Below are 19,569 nucleotides of genomic sequence, written 5' to 3' on the forward strand. Positions count from 1 at the left end.
CTATGAAATTACATTGTTTCAGAACATGAGACACAAACTGACTCATTAAAGCTTGGTTAGTGCTTTTTAGCCTCTAATCAATAAAAAACTAAGCTGCTCTTTAGAATATGGAACACATTTTGATGTATTAGTGATTATTAAACACTTACTAGCTCCAAAATGATGAGAAATTACACCTTATGACATTATGACAAATTATATGTTTTAATTTTTTTGTTTGTTTGATCATTTGTTTTTTTCTCAATAGTTTAAAAGAAAATGAACAAAACCTTGTACAATAATTATATCATAATTTGCTCAGGGGTCAAAAATTTACATATGACTCTATTATGTGTGATTTTTTATTTTTTATTTTTTTTTCATTATTACAACTAATAATGCATTTTAGGTCATAATGAACAAAACTTAATGCAGAGTGAAGAAACTATTTAGAAGTGTTAAACTGAACAAAGAACAGAAATTTAATAAACCCTATATTTGTATATATTAAAATAAAGTTTTGCTGACAGTTAAAGGCTCTGCTCTGCTGATGATGCTGTGCTGCTCTTAGATCTTGAGCAAAACTATGAATTTATATTGTAAATGGATCTAAAAATGATAATTATCTGTATGTACTGTAGGTTGGAAAACAGATTATTAAACAAAGACTTTTCTTCATATTGATGTTTTGTGTTTCTCTTCTCCTTTTTCTTAACTGATGACTGAATGGAGTTATCTGTACATTTTATTAGGTACATGAACTAAAAAAGAGCTCTACAGAGTAATTTGCATGTTCAGTTGTGAATCAGAAACCAGAAAAAACAGATTTGTCTCTGGTTGAAATTCGAACCACCAAATCTTTAGTGGAAAACATAGTTTAAAGAATAAGTGCATGAAGAGTACCTGTCTGGTGGTCCTCTCATTCACAGCCCCCTCCTGAGCTTTCTCTGTAGAGGAGATAAAACTTCACAATCACATTCAGATACAGTTTAATGAGACTAAACTTATTAGTATTATGACCATTTTCTATTTTCTATTTTCTATTAAAATATTCAGCTTCATCTCATAATGAACACTTACCACCAGTGCAGTGTTTAGATTTCCTCAGTTTGTGAATAAAAATGGCTTCAGCGCAGATTACAGCCACACACACTGCTGAGAAAACTGCAAGAGTCAGCATTACAGGATCTACAGGACCAACAGGACGTTTAGGATCTACAGGAGCTTCTGTAAGACAGGAATTATAAACATACTGACTACAGGAATACAAAAGTTCAAGCCTTAAAATCCATTCGCAATCTAATCTTGTTAAGCTGGACTTTTATATCATGTTCATTTTATTACTGTTTAGCAAACTGTTTTTTGTCTAAATAAAGAACAATGCCATATATATATATATATATATATATATATATATATATATATATATATATTTTCAGTTTTTATGGATAATTAAACAAGACAATACAAAGTAGTTTGCTGTGAAATGGTGCATTCTTAAGAAACAATACTGAGTCAGAATTTTTCATAGTGGTGGTGAAAGGAACCAGAAATCTGAAGCCTTTAACATCTCTAAAACACTGAAAACATGAATTTAGTTTTTGTGTTTTGTTGTTGTTTTTTGTTTTTATTTATCAATTTATTTGTATTTAAACATTGTTTTTGACTGAATCCACGTAATACTAGAGAAATACTTGCAGAGTGTTATAAGAAAAGATGCACAACCCCCACCCCACCCAAAAATATAGGTTTTGAATAAAATTCTGCACAGCTCTCACAACCCCTGGTTCTTATTATCATCACTGCAAAGAATTCTGCATCAGCATTTTTCTTTACAATTCACCATTTTATATCAATCCACTCTGATTGACTTTGTTAACATCTCAAAAACTGTGTTACATTGAAATGTTCTACTTGAAGGCAACAGTAAATAAACAGATAAAATATTAACATATATACACAATTAACTAGTTGTACAATGCAAAATTTACTCAGTTCTACTGCTGTTCCATTCCCAGTGACCGACTCTCCGGGAGAAACTGACCCCCGTACTGGAGTTTGGAGCACTGATATGATTGACTGCCCTGGAAAATGTGATATATACAGTGGTAGAATAACACTGATATATCAGTATGATGACATTATAATAAAAGTAAAACAGTGAAACAGCACTGTGTCCATTATGCATCTAAAGTGTGACAGTGACATCTAATGGGTATTAAAAACTAAGTATCACTTTTACACTAGAATTGATATTATTAAGGTCAGTAGCAACAACACATTTCAGAATGGCTTCACATAATTGATTTTAAGAAATAAATAGATCTTACATGTTAAGAACACTGAAAACAATTAATTATTTAAATTACCTGTGACAGTTAAGACTGTAGCATTAGAAAAGCTCATTGTTTTCTCTCCAGCCGCTGCACAGAAGTACACTCCTTCATCTTCTTTAGTGACACGTTCAATACTGAGAGATATGCCACTCGCAGTTCTGTTCATTTGAAATCTTGATTGGTCAAAAGAAGCTGAAATCTTTGATTTCTTATCTTTAAACTGTGATCCCACTTCCACTGGAGCATACCACAGCCTTTGTTTGTACCACCTCCTAACAGTTGCATTTGAATCATCTACAGGCGTGCATTTGAGAGTGACCGTTTTACCGGGCTCAGCTGAGATGACCAATTGTTCAGAATTTCCCACAGCTTGAGCAGAATCTGTAAAACAAAGTTCAATCTATTTAACCAAAGTTCAGTCAATAAGAAAAAAAAAATGATGAAACTGAAAATGAGCGTAATTGACAAGACTAAATATAAAAAGAATTTCTGTGAGTAACTTTATGAAACTTACACATCTTGTAGAGAAGTAAGATGATAATCACAGCTGGATCCATCATCAGAAAAACAACAGCTGTAACTTGAAACTAATATGAAGGCAAGAGTGTAACTGAGTAAAGCTTCAAACTGTATGAGCTTGCTGGGGTCTTGTACTGAACCCCATTGGATGGTAAAAGTCACATGGTTCTTTCTGTCTGCTTGACTTGATCTGTTTGGCCACAACAATGTTCCTATTGGCTCCATCTGTGTCAGTATTTTTAGCAATAATTTTGGTTTCTGATAAACATTCTGTGATCTTACTAACTGAAAGATTAATAGCCTCTGTAGAAAAACAGGCGAATGTAAGAAAGCCACTATATTTTCTTGGAAAGGTTTCAAGACCTGATCTGTAGTTTAATAAGAAATTATATATACATATATATATATATATATATATATATATATATATATATATATATATATATATAAATAACATTTATTTTGGTTCTGTTGGAGAAATCCAATTGCCTGAATATATGAGATATTAACATTAACAAAACATAACCAGTTATCATTTTATAAATGATAAATCCAGGGTGACCATGTAAATAGTCCAGTACCATATTGAGTCAAATTTAGTGTTGAAATAATAATCTGCAGAAATGAATTTACAGTCAGATTTTTAATGAAAATGAATAAAGATATGCTGTGTAGGAAATACTTTCAGCAGAAATATGTAAAAAGTATGAATCATATATGTAAAAAATATGCGTGTGTGTGTGTGTATATATATATATATATATATATATATATATATATATATATATATATATGAAAAGGAATGTTCCAAAAAATGACATGGAAAAGTCTGGTTCCATTGACTTACATTGAAAGTAAAGTATGTTTTTGCCTTCTACTGTAAAGTTACCATTTTAGAGATACAAAGTTTTCTTCCAACAACAGTGATATACAGATTTTAAACGGGTGTACTTTGAATATCATAAGCTACAGTTTAAAGCGTCAGCCACAATCTCTAAAGGTCTGAAGAGCGATATGGAAATTCTCACTACTATCTGAAACACGTCTTCTACATTTCCATCAACACAATATCAGACACCATCTGAGCTCATAAGCACGTTTGCCACACGTGAGACGTGTGAGTAACCACACACTCTAAAACTGTTCTCGCTCGGCTCCTTCAGAGAACTGACACTTCATACCAAACTGGACTGTTTTTTTTAGTCATGCAGTTTTGAGCACAGAGCAAAGTGAAACACATGATTGTAGATCCTGACTGATATCAGCACAAACACAAATAAACAGATACAGATTACAAAGCTGACAGTAACAGAAAATATCCCCAAACTTCACTTCTGCTGCTACAAGAGAAGAGAGTTCAGTGAGTCAGTGATTGTTGGGGTCAGTAACTGAGAAGTATCTGACTTCAGAGTAAACAATGTGTCCAGAGCATCCACTCTTCATTCTCAGGCTTTTGGCTGCATAATTCAGCTCCACAGCAGTCCTGTAGAGGACTCCTGTAGAGTCCTGTAGAGATGAATATGAAATATTAAAGGCTGAAGATTAGAGAACTCTATGGGAGTTAAACAGTGTCAGTGTGAATGAGAGAACATGTAGTACCTGACTGGGTTTGTTCTCCACCACCGAATCATGATCTCTCACTATGAGGGAATAAGAAAGATTATGCTGAGTTTGTTTACATGCATTTAAACATCCAATAACTGCAGAAAAAACTAAGTTTGTCAGTAATCTGATCAACATGTTTCTGATGTATATAACAGAATAAGCTACACTCACAACTGCAGTTTTGAATGGCTTGAGCGCAGATCACACAGATTCCCAAAGCTGCTCCCAGATAGAAAACAGTGGGATCCACAGGACCCTCTGCATATAAATGATCAAACCACTGTAATATTTACTTTCTTATAAGTTCAAAACAAACACTGACTGATACATGTCGTTGCATCGCCATGACATTAATAACATTTATGTATTAAAATAACAATAAAGGAACAGTAATGAAAGTGGTCTGAGCTTTAGTTCAATCTATAAATGATGCTGAAATAAAAATGTAGATGCAATTTCTTGTGCTGTACACCAAAATGCTGTTCACTGTAACTCCAATGATGTCGAATTTATGATGACATCCAAGTTAACAAATTCAGCTCGCATGGCTCTAGAATACTGTCAAATATGGAATGAATTTAGAGTTCATGATTTACCGTTATGCATTATTGCTCAATGGCCAACAGCTTTGTAGCACTTAAAGTATACAGGCACACAACACAAAGCACTGAAACAGGCTTACCCAAGTGTACTGACGCTCCGATACCAACAATGATCTTCCTACAAGCAGCCAAAGCGCAGTAGTAAGTTCCAGTATGGTGCTGGTCGAGGTCGTTCTTGGAGAAGTTGTACACAGAGCTGTGTGTAGAAGAGCTGATCTCACACTGACGGCTGCTGCTGTTCTGATGAGTGTAAATGATTTCAGGAAAGGATTGTCCTGCAGCAGCTCTGAACCAGAGCACTCGGAGTTCTGCTGCTCTGATCTCGTGCACTGCAGAGTGACCAACTCTCCTGGAGAAACTCAGCCCCGTACTGGAGTTTGAAGCACTGATATGTTAAACTGAGGTTGACCTGGTCAATAAAATTAGACATTATGAGAATTTAGTGAATATTGGCTTTTCAGTCACACATTAAGCTGTAAACTATTAAAGACTAACATTGTTTTCAAAATGTAGCAATATTGTAACACTATAAATGGGGTATTGTGTTGATCAGTTGGCTTTTTATGGCTTCAAAATATATTATCATATACATAAGCACAATGTAAACACTGGAAATACAATAGTGTCCATTCGATTGACTTGACGTCTTATGAAAACCTGAGTGATAAAATAAACTTTACAAACATTTCATATGAGTTTTCTATTGTTTTTGTAATTTGTAAAGTTCTATATGATTTTATATGCATATGTATATATATATATATATATATATATATATATATATATATATATATACAAAACAGTAAATTTTATTACCTCTTACTGCTAAGAATGTGCCATTAGAAAATGTTATAATGTTCCTGTCTCCTTTTCCACAGAAGTACATTCCTTTATCAGCTTTAGTAGTTTGGTAATTAACTTTACTGCCACTTCCTGATGCTCCTATCCTGCTCTTTGTTTGTACCAAACCCAAATGTTTTGAGCAAACTTTTCTGCAAATTTGCAGTGTAGAGTAACATTTTCATCAGACTCAGCTGAGACAAATGATGCCTCAGAAAGATCCACAGCTTGAGCAGAATCTATAAGCCAGAATCAGATCAGAGCTCAGCCGATAAAGACAATAGCAGATGACATTTCAGCATATTTACTGAACAAACCCAAAAATAAACCTTAACCTCATAAACTTACATATCATGTAAAGATGTAAAATCAGCATCCAAATCAGAGCCATTGTGTTAAAATGTAGCTGTTCTTATTTGAAACAACCTGGAAAGGAAATAATTAACAACAGGAGCATTTATGCACATTCTCCCATTGAACGGTCATATTACGATCAAATGAGGCAGTTTTCCTGTCTGACCTTTCACAGTAATTGATAATCATTGATCTCATTCACACGACAATGATGATCACATTCATTAGTCAACAGTATGTTCAATTTTCAGCATTTTACTTTCTTATAGTCATTAAAACAGGTAATGCTAAAACATATGAAATGTCTCTAATACTACAAGAATTAACTGTCGGCCCATTTAGAGTTGAGCTTTTAGAACATAGCTTATAGAAGCACCTTGTGGAACTCTGTGTATTTCACTCACTCACTCACTCACTCACACACTCACTCACTCACTCACTCACTCAATCACACACTCGCTCACTTACACACTCGCTCACTAACTCACTCACTCGCTCACTCACACACTCGCTCAATCACTCACTCACTCACTTACTCACACACTCACTCACTCACTCACTCACTCACACACTCACTCACTCACTCACTCACTCACACACTCGCCCACTCACTCACTCACTCACTCACTCACACACTCACTCAGACACTCACTCACTCACTCACTCACACACTTGCTCACTCTCACACACTCACTCACTCACTCACTCACACACTCGCTCGCTCTCTCACTCACTCACTCACTTACTCACTCACACACTCGCTTGCTCTCTCACTTACTCACTCACTCACACACTCACTCACTCACACACTCACTCACTCACTCACTCACACACTCGCTCGCTCTCTCACTCACTCACTCACTCACTCACTCACACACTCGTCCACTCACACACTCACGCACTCACACACTCACTCACTCACACACTCACCCACTCACTCACTCACTCACTTACTCACTCACTCACTCACACACTCGCTCGCTCTCTCACTCACTCCCTCCCTCACTCACTCACACACTCACCCACTCACTCACTCACTCACACACTCACTCACTCACTCACACACTCGCTCGCTCTCTCACTCATTTACACACTCACTCACTCACAAACTCACCCACTCACTCACTCACTCACTCAGTCACTCACACACTCACCCACTCACTCACTCACTCACTCAATCACACACTCGCTCACTTACACACTCGCTCACTAACTCACTCACTCGCTAACTCACACACTCGCTCAATCACTCACTCACACACTTACTCACACACTCACTCACTCACTCACTCACTCACACACTCGCCCACTCACTCACTCAGTCACTCACTCACACACTCACTCACACACTCACTCACTCACTCACTCACTCACACACTTGCTCACTCTCACACACTCACTCACTCACTCACTCACTCACACACTCGCTCGCTCTCTCACTCACTCACTCACTTACTCACTCACACACTCGCTTGCTCTCTCACTTACTCACTCACTCACACACTCACCCACTCACTCACTCACACACTCACTCACTCACTCACTCACACACTCGCTCGCTCTCTCACTCACTCACTCACTCACTCACTCACACACTCGTCCACTCACACACTCACGCACTCACACACTCACTCACTCACACACTCACCCACTCACTCTCTCACTCACTCCCTCCCTCACTCACTCACACACTCGCTCGCTCTCTCACTCCCTCCCTCACTCACTCACACACTCACCCACTCACTCACTCACTCACACACTCACTCACTCACTCACACACTCGCTTGCTCTCTCACTCACTCACACACTCACTCACTCACAAACTCACCCACTCACTCACTCACTCACTCACACACTCACCCACTCACTCACTCACTCACTCACTCACTCACACACTCGCCCACTCACTCACTCACTTACTCACACACTCACACACTCACTCACACACTCGCTCGCTCTCTCTCTCTCACTCACTCACTCACTCACTCACACACTCACTCACTCAATCACTCACTCACACACTTACTCACTCACTCACTCACTCACTCACACACTCACTCACTCAATCACTCACTCACACACTCACTCACTCACTCACTCACACACTCACTCACTCACTTACTCACACTCACTCACTCACACACTCACTCGCTCTCTCACTCACTCACTCACATATTCACTCACTCACTCACTCACACACTCGCTCGCTCTCTCACTCACTCACTCACTCACTCACTCACACACTCGCTCGCTCTCTCACTCACTCACTTACTGACTCACTCACTCACTCGCACACTCGCCCACTCACACACTCACTCACTCACTCACAGTCGCTCACTCTCTCACTCACTCACTCACTCACACACTCACTCACACACTCACTCACTCACTCACTCACTCACACACTTGCTCACTCTCTCACTCACTCACTCACTCACTCACTCACTCACTCACTCACTCACACACTCACTCCTCTCTCACTCACTCACTCACTTACACATTCGCCCACTCACTCACTCACTCACTTACTCACACACTCAGTCAATTAGCCATCCAATCTAAGATTTTCCACAAAAGCGAGCTCTTAGTTCTCAATTAGGTTTTTGATTTGTATCATTCACGTTAGATTTTGCCAGAACTTTCACCAAACCTCACTGTAAAAAAATGCAAAAATTGACTTTCATGTGACCTGTGTATTTCTTATTGCCCAAATCATGGAAAACTGAATTTACCTGACTTTTACCTGACTAACTGAAACAGTTTGATCTGGTATATAAACAGAGTTAAAGTTTCAACTTTCACTCTCCAGCCCATAAAGTCCATACATGGAAATGCTGTTCACTGTTTTTGTGATGTTATAAAAATCAACACATTTACATATATCGGCCTTATCAGCCCCGTCCATTAACACTGAAGTTATAAGGAGTGTTTCAGCCTGGACTGCTTTCTGTATGAGGCATAATACAGGGCAGCTAATTAGAATGGAGATAATTTGCATATTTCAATTTTAAAAGCACAGCCTGTTTAATTCTAAGGGAAGAAGAGAGGTTGGAAAATACTCATGCAAAAATAAACTATGAGTGCTTTTAGTACACAAAACCATACATGTGTAATAAGTGGACTTCAGGGTACAAGATACAATACAGGACAAATGTAGGATACAGGCCTTTTAATAAAGAAGAGAACAAGCAGGATAGTAACCAGGAAGTTAGCCAGCCCTGGAGGAGGTTAGTCATGCACAGGGCCAGCTGTAGCCTTTTGATGGCACTAAGCAAATGTCACCTCCCACTCCCACCCCCCATAATGATGTACTGTGAAATCACAGAGTAACTAATTAACTAAAATTTTCACGTTGTTGACATCTTAATGAATGAACTCAATGGGAATCAGTTGAATTCCCCTTTAAAGGATAATAACAAAGAAAATCATGAACAATAATATTTTTTGACATTAGAAACTGACTCTAATATTCAGGAGGAATATGTGACCAGTATGTATTAGAAAATGAACTAAATTGCTGACAAATTGTAAACAAATACAGAAGTAAATTACATTTCTATTTCAGTAAAAGTCAAATTAAAAGAAGCAACAGCTTTAATTTAGGTGAATATTATGTAGTAATAAAAAAACATGGAAGAATAAAACATTAATGTTTCAACACAGCTCTTCCCTACACAGACATTTATCCTAATGACTGACCATCTCATAAAGACCCTCCTCTCACTGATAGTTTTGTATTTCTAGGCACAATCACTGGAAACTGCTTTTTTTTATGAGAGCAGATGTTCTATTTATGCTGAAGTTGAGAAACACAAACACCTGACATGGGGTTTTATTTTCAGTCAGTTTCTTTGTTATCAGAGTACCTGACTCCACCTCCTCCACCACACTGAATGTGCAGATAATGATGCACTGCAGGTAGAACTTCTCTAAGCTTCGCTTCTATTAAAAATAAGTAAAAGAAAATAAATGAGTTACAGTTAATAAGTTACAGTTAAAGAGTTACTCTGTGGTCATTAATAGAGGAGCCCTCAGTGCAGAATATAAAGTGTCTTCTTGTAGCTGTTCTCGTTTCCCTCTTCCTCTTTTAGTTTTCTTTTCATGGAAATTTAAGGCTGCATAATTCAGCTCCTCAGCTTCATCATCCTGCAGGAACAGACATGAGATTTTAAATAAGAGCTCTTATATGTAGTTGATTTTGTACATGTAATGTCAGTAATAATGGCACTAAAGCAGTACCTGTTTGGTCGTCTTCTCTTTGACTGAGTCTTTAAGTTTCTCTGAAAAATTACAAATTAAAGCAGGTCAGAATCTTTATCTTCATCATGTTTGCTGCATTTTCACACATTCACTACATTCAAAAGTTTTGAATTACTGTTTTTAATAACACAGAATCAGTTTGTTTGCAGACACACATGTATAAAATGAGTGTAATATGTTAGTTAAAAAAATGTGTCCAGAATGATGAATGTAACTGTAAATGTAAAATGACTGAAACAACTGTATAACATCAAAAATGTAAATGAATGTTATTAATTGAAAAATTCAGATAACCTGACCAAAAAAATCAATGTATGTAGATAATTACTAATTATATATTATTTATCATGAATTGTTCACTTCACTTTTCATACTGATAAAAAATATCAAAGTGTTTTGTGAATAAACTGTATTAAATCCACACTGTTTAAGCTATTATAACATATACAATAATAAACTTTTCCATTTTTTTTTTTTTACCTGTACACGTACGTGCATTTTTATTGTAACATGTATTTATTTATTGACTTAATTACTAGTTAGTTTAGGGTTTGGGTTCCAAATAGTGCCTGGTAATATTGTCTTCTCAATTCTTGGTATTAGGCAGTTAGGTATGCAATACAATCCGAAGTGTTGTGTTATAATTGTAGTTAACATGATACAGAGTTTCAATATCATTCTTTAATTTACTCTAAAAATAACCAACAGGTTCTAGCTATTTACTGGATGAGCTCCAATGTTCTAGATAATTATTATGGATGAAACTAGGATAAGTACTATGACTAATTTACACCAAAATTCTTAAGTTCCAGCCATTAAGCTGAAAAATTATGTAGTTAATTATATAATAACTGGATAATAATTGTAATCCCACACATTTAAGCAGGAAAGTAAATCAGAAAAATCAGAAAAATGTAAATAATAAATACCCAGTAAAACCACAGTAAGAAATACTGATTTAAAAGTCCAGATTCAGTTTAATATTTAGTTTACAGTCAGGTACATAATAAATAATACTGTTTACCCTATAAAACTACCTGGAAATCAGAGAAATGTCTGATTTACTTTACTCCTTAAACATGACACATTACAGTTTAACTGAGTGTTTCTCTTTACCACCTTATACTCCAAATAAATATCTAATTATGAGTATTTTACTGTGTCATTTCTCTGCATACTTATGCATTACAGTGTACTGTAGTCATTATTTACCCAAAATAGTTACACAGCACTGTGGAGTTTGTAGCTCACAATAACACAGTTAATATCTACAAGCTGAAACTGACCATCTTGTTGCTTAAAATAAATACCCAGAACTTTGGAGTTTGTACCACACAGTTACCTGTACTTTGAATTTAGATGACTGTAAAGTGTTTTCTAGTTTTTGAGTTGGATGCAGCAGAACTTCTCATATAATGTATCACTTTGATGAAAAATTGAGGATTTTGTTTTGTGACTGTAGTGAAAACTCACCACTGCAGTGTTCACAGTTTCTCCTTTTACAGTTTAAAATGGTTTGGACAGAGATCACAACCACACACACTCCTAAAGCTGCTCCCAGACAGATCACTACAGGATCCAGAGGCCGTGCTGAAGAACATGAATGATCAAAATTATAAACACCTTCAATCACTATCAAATATGAATATAAAATTAAATGAATAATCAGGCACACTTGGGCAGTGTACGCGTCTCACAGCAGGTTCTGCACCTCTCCAGAAAATGTCTTCACAATAGCTTTTTAAGTGGAGCTGTTTTCACCACACCTTTTTTTTTGTTGTTGTTGTTGTTCGGGCGCCCCGGTCAAATGACATTTTGTTGATTTTCAACTTTAAAATAAGTTAAAACATCTACAGAGAAAACACTTCTGCACATTTTAATGCATAATTACTTTTTCTTTATTTGCTGAGTTTAAAATATTGAAGAAATAAAACATAATATATAACCTGTGCAAAAGTTGTGGCATATTTAGTATTTTATGTTTTATTTTTTCCAATATGTTACACTCAGAAAGTAGATAAATAATTTATTAAAAATAAAAATAAAATAAAAAAATAAAATAATCTGCACTAAAATTAACAGAGAAGAGGCACATTTAAGTGTGTTCTCTGTAGAGGATGTGTTCATGTATTTTTTGGTGTACAAATTTTTGCAAATGAATATTTTTACAAAGTGCCTGAAGTTTGCAAAATTACAGTTAACAAACACTTCAGGCTCTTTTACTTGACTGTTGTTAATATTCGGAGGATGACAGAACAATAATGAAATTTTGCTTTCTCTTCACCTCTCTGACCTCATGTTGAGAGATAATGAAATGTTTAGCCTATATTTGCACTCCAATGAAGTAAAAAGTCATAGATGACCATTTAGCAGTCCTTTGATATTTAAAGAAAAAGGAAAATTGTTGTACTTTGAGTAATAACAGAGGTTTTAATGCAAAGAGTAGAAATAATGGCATAAAATGATTTGCATGCAAAACTTTGGGTCCCTTTGTTGATTGTCTAAATAAAAATAAGTTACTCAACTTCTACAGAGAATAAACATATTTTTTCTGTTTTTTTTATTTAGATGTTTTGCTGAGTTTAACATACTGGAAATGAAAATGTGCAGATGTGTGTTCAAACTTTTTCATGAGACAGAAAATAAAGCAGTGAAATATAAATGATAAATTGAAAGATTCACTAGGGGGCTTCTTACCCCAGAGTATGAGTAGTAAGTGATCTTTTCAGGATTTCTATTTTATTCTATAAAAAACAGGACTGTGTGCTGTTCTAGTTTAGTTCCTCTAACTGTGTGCAGGTTTATCAATCATCATCCTGTATAGGATAAACTCATGTACAGATATGATTGAGCTTCACAGTAAATGGACATCCATGTTAAAAAGGACTTTTATTCCCCTCACTGCTGTTAAAGGTTTTTAAATTACTGTTAAAAACTGTTGACATTAACAGATAAAGATGTAAATATGATGATTACCTGTCACAGCTAAGAAGGTTCCTGTGGAAAACTCAATAATATTCCCTTGAGATTTACCACAGAAGTACATTCCTTCATCGTCTTCAGTAGCACATTTAATATTAAGAGAAAAGCTGCTCTTGTTTGCCTTCAGTTCCATTGCTGGTTGCTTGAATTCTGGATAAATGTCTACACCTCCTAACACTGTTCCCACTGGCTGAAGAGTCTGTCCCAGTTTATGCTTATACCAAAACTTTCGCTCTGTACTCATGTGTTCCTCAAATGTGCAGTGAAGTGTAGCAGCTTCACCAGCTTTGACTGATAAAAATGGCTTCTGATGAAGATCTACAGCTCGACCAGCAATTTAGCCTCATAAAATATAATAGTGTTGTGATGCTAATAAATAGTAAAGCAGTTTTTATACACAACACAGTAACTGATATTTATGGTGTACAACAATTATTATCTGTGCTATAAATCCATACATTCATTTGAAGTACTTTAAAACAATATGTACTTTAATACTATATATAAAGTTAAACTGTCCCGTAATGTAATGTCCTAAATGTAATGAACAATGGCTGGAATTTCAACTCTAGCTGAGTGTTTACCCAAAGTTAAGGGCCTTCTGGCTCCAGCAAGACTGGTTGGAGGTATAAATCTGTCAAGCTTGAAACCCCAACCCAGACTTAGCAGAATTTACAACCGGATCAAGACAGGAATTTGTACGACTTTGGACGGCAAAATTCCAACTTTCTAAATTCCCTAGGGATCTCAAGCATGGACCCACAGCACCCCCAAGGGGTGAAACCACAAATTACCGCATCACCACCATAAGGACTTGTGCTTATAAGAAGCCAGAAACTTTGTGCTTTGTTTGCTTGATTATCAACGTTTCTATGATCTGTAAGTAATACTACTTGTGGTATTAATCTTGTTGTTGGGTAGTACCTAAATATTACCGGTATCTTTTTTCTATTGTTATGCGCTAGAAATACGTAGAGTATAACTTTGATAACAGTCAGACCCAACCATTTAATTGCTATGAGTTTAGACCATTGACCAAGATGTATCCTGAATGTGGTTTTCTTTTCTAGCTCCAGCCTTCGATCGAGTCTGTCCTGAGACGACCCCTCCTGAAATCAGCCCCCGACTCCCACGTAAGCTGGAACCATCAATTTGCAGTCAGGGGCCTGACGCCAATTTATTTAATAAGAGAACTTTTATAGGTACATCCAGCCATATAGTTATTCGCATCCAGGCTTAGGGTAATTCTCTAGAGGCTCTCCCAAGCGGCTCCCCAAACCACACTGCCTCATACCATTTAGCCGTGAATCATTCTTAACTTACTTGAGCTATTTTGTCTTTCATTACTATCACTTTGTTTTGTTTTGTTTTCTGGTTTTATTTTCTATTGTTTATCATTGAATGTAGTCCAAAAGTAGTTTGATATTTAGCCAATAAATTCCCTTTTCTGAAGCATCCTTGGTGCGAGCGTTTCTCTCTCTTGCCCTGGTCTGTAGACTTCAAATAAATCCGGGTTACCTTACACCCTCACATAAGGTTCTAGCAATAATAATATTAAAAATTGCAAAACCCGTTACATAAAGTTATAGGTATTTAACAGGTAAGTGTGAGGTACAGGGCCCAAAAGGACTGGATAAATGTTTTGGGTTGCATGATGGGAAATTCCAAGACAGTTTAGCTAAATTACAATAAAATGCCAAAGAGGTTCTAGATATTAACTGTGTAAATGTGTGGTACAATCTCTAAAGTGCTTCATAATAATTTTGGGGAAAATTATGATAAAACAAAGATATTCCTTATATTTAATTCAAGCTATTGTAAAGAGATTTTGGAGCATTTCTATTTGTCCAAGTATCATGAATATTTCACATGATGTAATGCATTAAATGTAAATATAATATTTATATAAAAATGCATGTATGTATTTTTTTCTCAGTAACACTAAATTTTAATGTAACATTGCATGTTCAAACAGGAATATCAGGTAGACATAACAGCACAAATACAAAAAGGAAGACAGAAGAGAGAGAAATAGGATGCAAGTATTGTAACCATCATATTTGCTAATTGATTTTGACAGGTGCCCCGCCCCCTTTGACCGTTGACCCCGCCCCCTTTGACCTTTGACCCCCATTATCATCATCATCATCATCATAATTACCCTTTCGTCACCCAGGGTGGGGGGTGTCACCCTTGACCTTTGACCCCCCATTATCATCATCATCATCATCATCATCATCATTTCCCTTCCATCACCCTTGACCTTTTGAACAACTTCCCCATGCTTCAATTAAGCATCTAATTTAAACATCTGGTTTTGAACAGGAAATCTTCTGGTGCCAATACACCCACCCACCATCACCCTTCTGTCTCCAGGTGGGGGTGTCACCCTTCATGAACAACTCCCTATTGTTCAATGAAGCATCTAATTTAGACATCTGGTTTTGAACAGGAAATCTTCTGGCCCCCACCCCACCAGTACCCCCACTACCATTCTTCAATTAATCATCTGTTTTAGACATATAAACAGGGAATGTTCTGGCCCTACCAACATCCCCTTGCCCCGGAGGCCTGAACAGGATACCTCCAGCACCTCCAACAACACACACACACACACACACACACACACACACACCCATGTGCCAATGGCCTTACCCATCTGTCTTTGAATAGATATTATCTTGCTATATCGTCACCCGCATTATTTTCAGCCATTTTGATACGCTATGACGCTAACATCGATTTTCCCGCCAATTTTTAAAAAAATGTCGACCAATCAGACCTATGTTTTCATAACTACACGTAAGATCAAACTCCTCCCTTCTGTCCATGACACTGTGAGCAAGGGTTTTTAAGAGTTAGTGTTTCAAGAGATCTATATGCAGCTAAGCGGCTAAGCAGCTAAGAAGCTAAGAAGCCATGTCCAACGCACCAGATGCCCCTAAAAAGTCTGTGACAGCTTTGTCTAGATCAACAATTAGAGCGGTTTCAAGAGACACTGCGGTGAATTATACTCTTACATGATGTACAGATATACAAAATGTGAAGCTGATTACAAGATACTCATAGTACCCTGGAAACCTTCAGGACAACCATTTTCAAACACTTTTGCTCTCTATACCAAAAAGAATGCCGACGACACGTGCAACATATGTCTATCTATGTTGTGCGACCGAAAGCAATTGGCCCCGGGAACGGGACTCATCGGGAAAGATTCCCACGTGATTGTAAAATGGGGAGATTGGAAAGAATTATATCAAGAATGCATGGAATGCATTGAAAGATTGTTTGATGAGCTGGAACGAATTAAAAGTATAGAAAAACTTAAAATGAGGCTGTTTGATTATTTTGAAACCGCCACCAGCTATCCGTTTGCAAGCAACGTTGATGTGGACATTGACATTGTGTTTGTGAAAGAAATTGGGGGAGGAGTCAGAGTGATGTCACAAAACCCATCACGTGCTGAATAAAACCAAACCCCACAGCGTCGGCGCTTCACAAGGTTTTTGTACTCATAGTGAACGTCTGCTGAAATGGCTCAGGAAGGCTTAAACATGTACTCTTATGCTCCGAACATGGATAACTCTTCTACAGGATCAACTCAACCGAAGCATCTGATGAATTTGATGGGTGTATAAGCACGGTTGTGCTTTCCATCATCCGCGCTGTGACCGGCGATCTGCTGGAAAGAATCATTGAAAAAGATATGAGAGAAAACTGCAACGGATGCGCCATTGACCACCCTAGTCAGCATCAGCATACATGTTTGTATGATCCTGAAGACTACTATCTACACATCAACGCTAAAAGACTGTTGACAAAACTCTATAAACCTTGGCTAAAATACACCTTAGCCAGAGCTCTAAAGTTGTGCGGAATCCCTTCCATACTGTCTCTGGAAAAAATCCAAGCCATTGCTGAAACGATCGTGTGTGATTTACAAGATGAAACTCACATCAAGGCGGCTCTGAAAGAGATCAAATACAAAACTGCACAGGTCTACAGCGAACAAGTGAATGAAGATATTGTCGACTACTGGAATTTTCACAGCTCTCTGGATCCGACAGACCCATCATGGGTAACATCATCACCACCGTCTCTAACCTCTCCAAGAAGCGTCTGAAGGTGCGGGTTATATCTCTGCTCTGCAAAGTAATTGAAGCGAGAGTTAATGATGAATAGTTTTTCAAGTCAGTTATACGTAGACCTACACGCTGTTGTAAAACTAGAAGAGAAAATGGAGTTTGTACAACGTTCAAACGTGAATTGGAACAATCTGCTCTCTCTCATTTTTTGTGCATCTTAACCTATGTAACCGATGTGTGTGTTTTAAAGATCATGAACAAGGAAAATGTCGATGTTGGAAAAACGATTGACTGTTTGTTTTCTTTTTTATCAGACAAAAATGTAAATCTATTTCACGTCACTAGGTTTCTGAGTTTGTAACAATAAAATGTTGACTCCACACTCGTTTTTGTCCATTACTACAGAGGCGCACCAAAATGACTGAGCTGTTGTTAAAAAATATATATTATACACCCTCTGACCCAGGGTCTTACGGAGGGGTTGAGAGTTTGCAAAGAGCTGTTGTTGAGAAAATAGGTAAAAGGTTAAACGATAATGACCTCAAAAGCTGGTTAGCGGCTCAGGATGCATACACTCTCCATAAAGTTTTTGTAAAAACATGGATGAACAATGGCAAGCCGATTTAGTGGATATGACCAACTTATCAGAGAATAATGACAATATGAAATTCATGTTAACTTGTATAGATATTTTATCTAAATATGCTTGGGTACATGTATTACGAAACAAGTCAGGAGTCAAGGTAACCAAAGCTTTTGAATCCATTCTTAAGGAAAGGAGAGTTCCTAAAAAACTGCAATCGGACCAAGGTGGAGAATTTTTTAACAAAACCTTTCAAGGTTTAATGAAAAAGTACAACATCGTTCACTTTGCTACGGGCATGGGTCAAAAAGCGTCAATCTGTGAGCGGTTTAACAAGACGCTCAGAAATAAAATGTGGAAATATTTCACAGCCGTTAATACAAGAAAGTACATCGACGTAGTACAGGACTTGGTTCACGTGTACAATCGCAACTACCACAGCAGCATCAAAATGAAACCTGTCGAGGTGAACGAGACAAATTCCTTCAAAGTTTTTAAAACCTTGTACGGGTTGTTTCCTTCAAGAGCAAAGAAACTAAGCTTTAAGTTTAAGGTCGGTGACATCGTCAGAATTTCACATTTAAAAAGACAGTTTGAAAAAGGGTACGAGCAAAACTATACGGATGAATATTTTACAATAGTGGAACAGATACCGAGAGAGCCTCCAGTATATAAACTGCAAGACGTCGATGGTGAAAACATAGAAGGGACGTTTTATGAACCAGAGCTGCAAAAAATTATAGTCGGAAAAGACAAAATATTTAAAATAGAGAAAATCTTGGACGAAAAGACACAAAACCGGAAAAAGATGTGTTTAGTGAAATGGGTGGGGTGGCCTGATAAATTTAACTCTTGGATTCCTGCCAAGGATGTCATTGACATTGTGAAAGATTAAAAAGAATTGGTAGGAACAAAATGAAAATTATAAACAACACAACATGGAAGAGAGTGGATTCTTTGTGACTGCAACTCCTCCAAAAGCATTTATCCCGATAATAAAATTTCATGTTACACTACAAAATTTGCGAAACCCATCGAGTTGATGGGCGATTGGGAGGTAGCTCTCACAGAAGTGCAATATCCCCATACTTGGTACTCGTTGACAGAGTGGGAAAGCATGTTTTTTGTTCAATACAGTGATGGAACAAGTAATAAATATTATAACTGTCAAATCAGTCAAGGGTATTATGACGGTATAGAACAACTCGTTGAGGAAATGAATAGAGTTGTAAAACAATCAGCTATTGAAATAAAAATTCAATATGATGTTAAGATCAACAAAATACGTATGGTAACCGACAAATCTTATTCACTGGGTGCTAAGGGAAACTTATCACGTATGCTCGGTCTGGAACAAAACAAAGTACTCACACGTCATGAACCTGAGGCTCCCTATCTGGCCGACGTTCATGCAGGATTTTACA

The 19,569-nt window shown here is 36.9% G+C and overlaps 1 gene segment (V, D, J or C); it reads right to left on the reverse strand.

The window, feature by feature from the left end:
• Positions 1–1,194: 1,194 nt before the first annotated feature.
• LOC118806343 lies at positions 1,195–2,918 on the reverse strand. The segment is given in 4 exon segments: positions 1,195–1,206; positions 1,957–2,063; positions 2,349–2,696; positions 2,830–2,918. Coding segments are annotated over 4 exon segments (513 nt in total).
• Between the last annotated feature and the right edge of the window lie 16,651 nt (positions 2,919–19,569).

Source organism: Colossoma macropomum, unplaced genomic scaffold (assembly GCF_904425465.1).
Source record: "Colossoma macropomum unplaced genomic scaffold, Colossoma_macropomum, whole genome shotgun sequence".
Taxonomy (NCBI): Eukaryota; Metazoa; Chordata; class Actinopteri; order Characiformes; family Serrasalmidae; genus Colossoma; species Colossoma macropomum.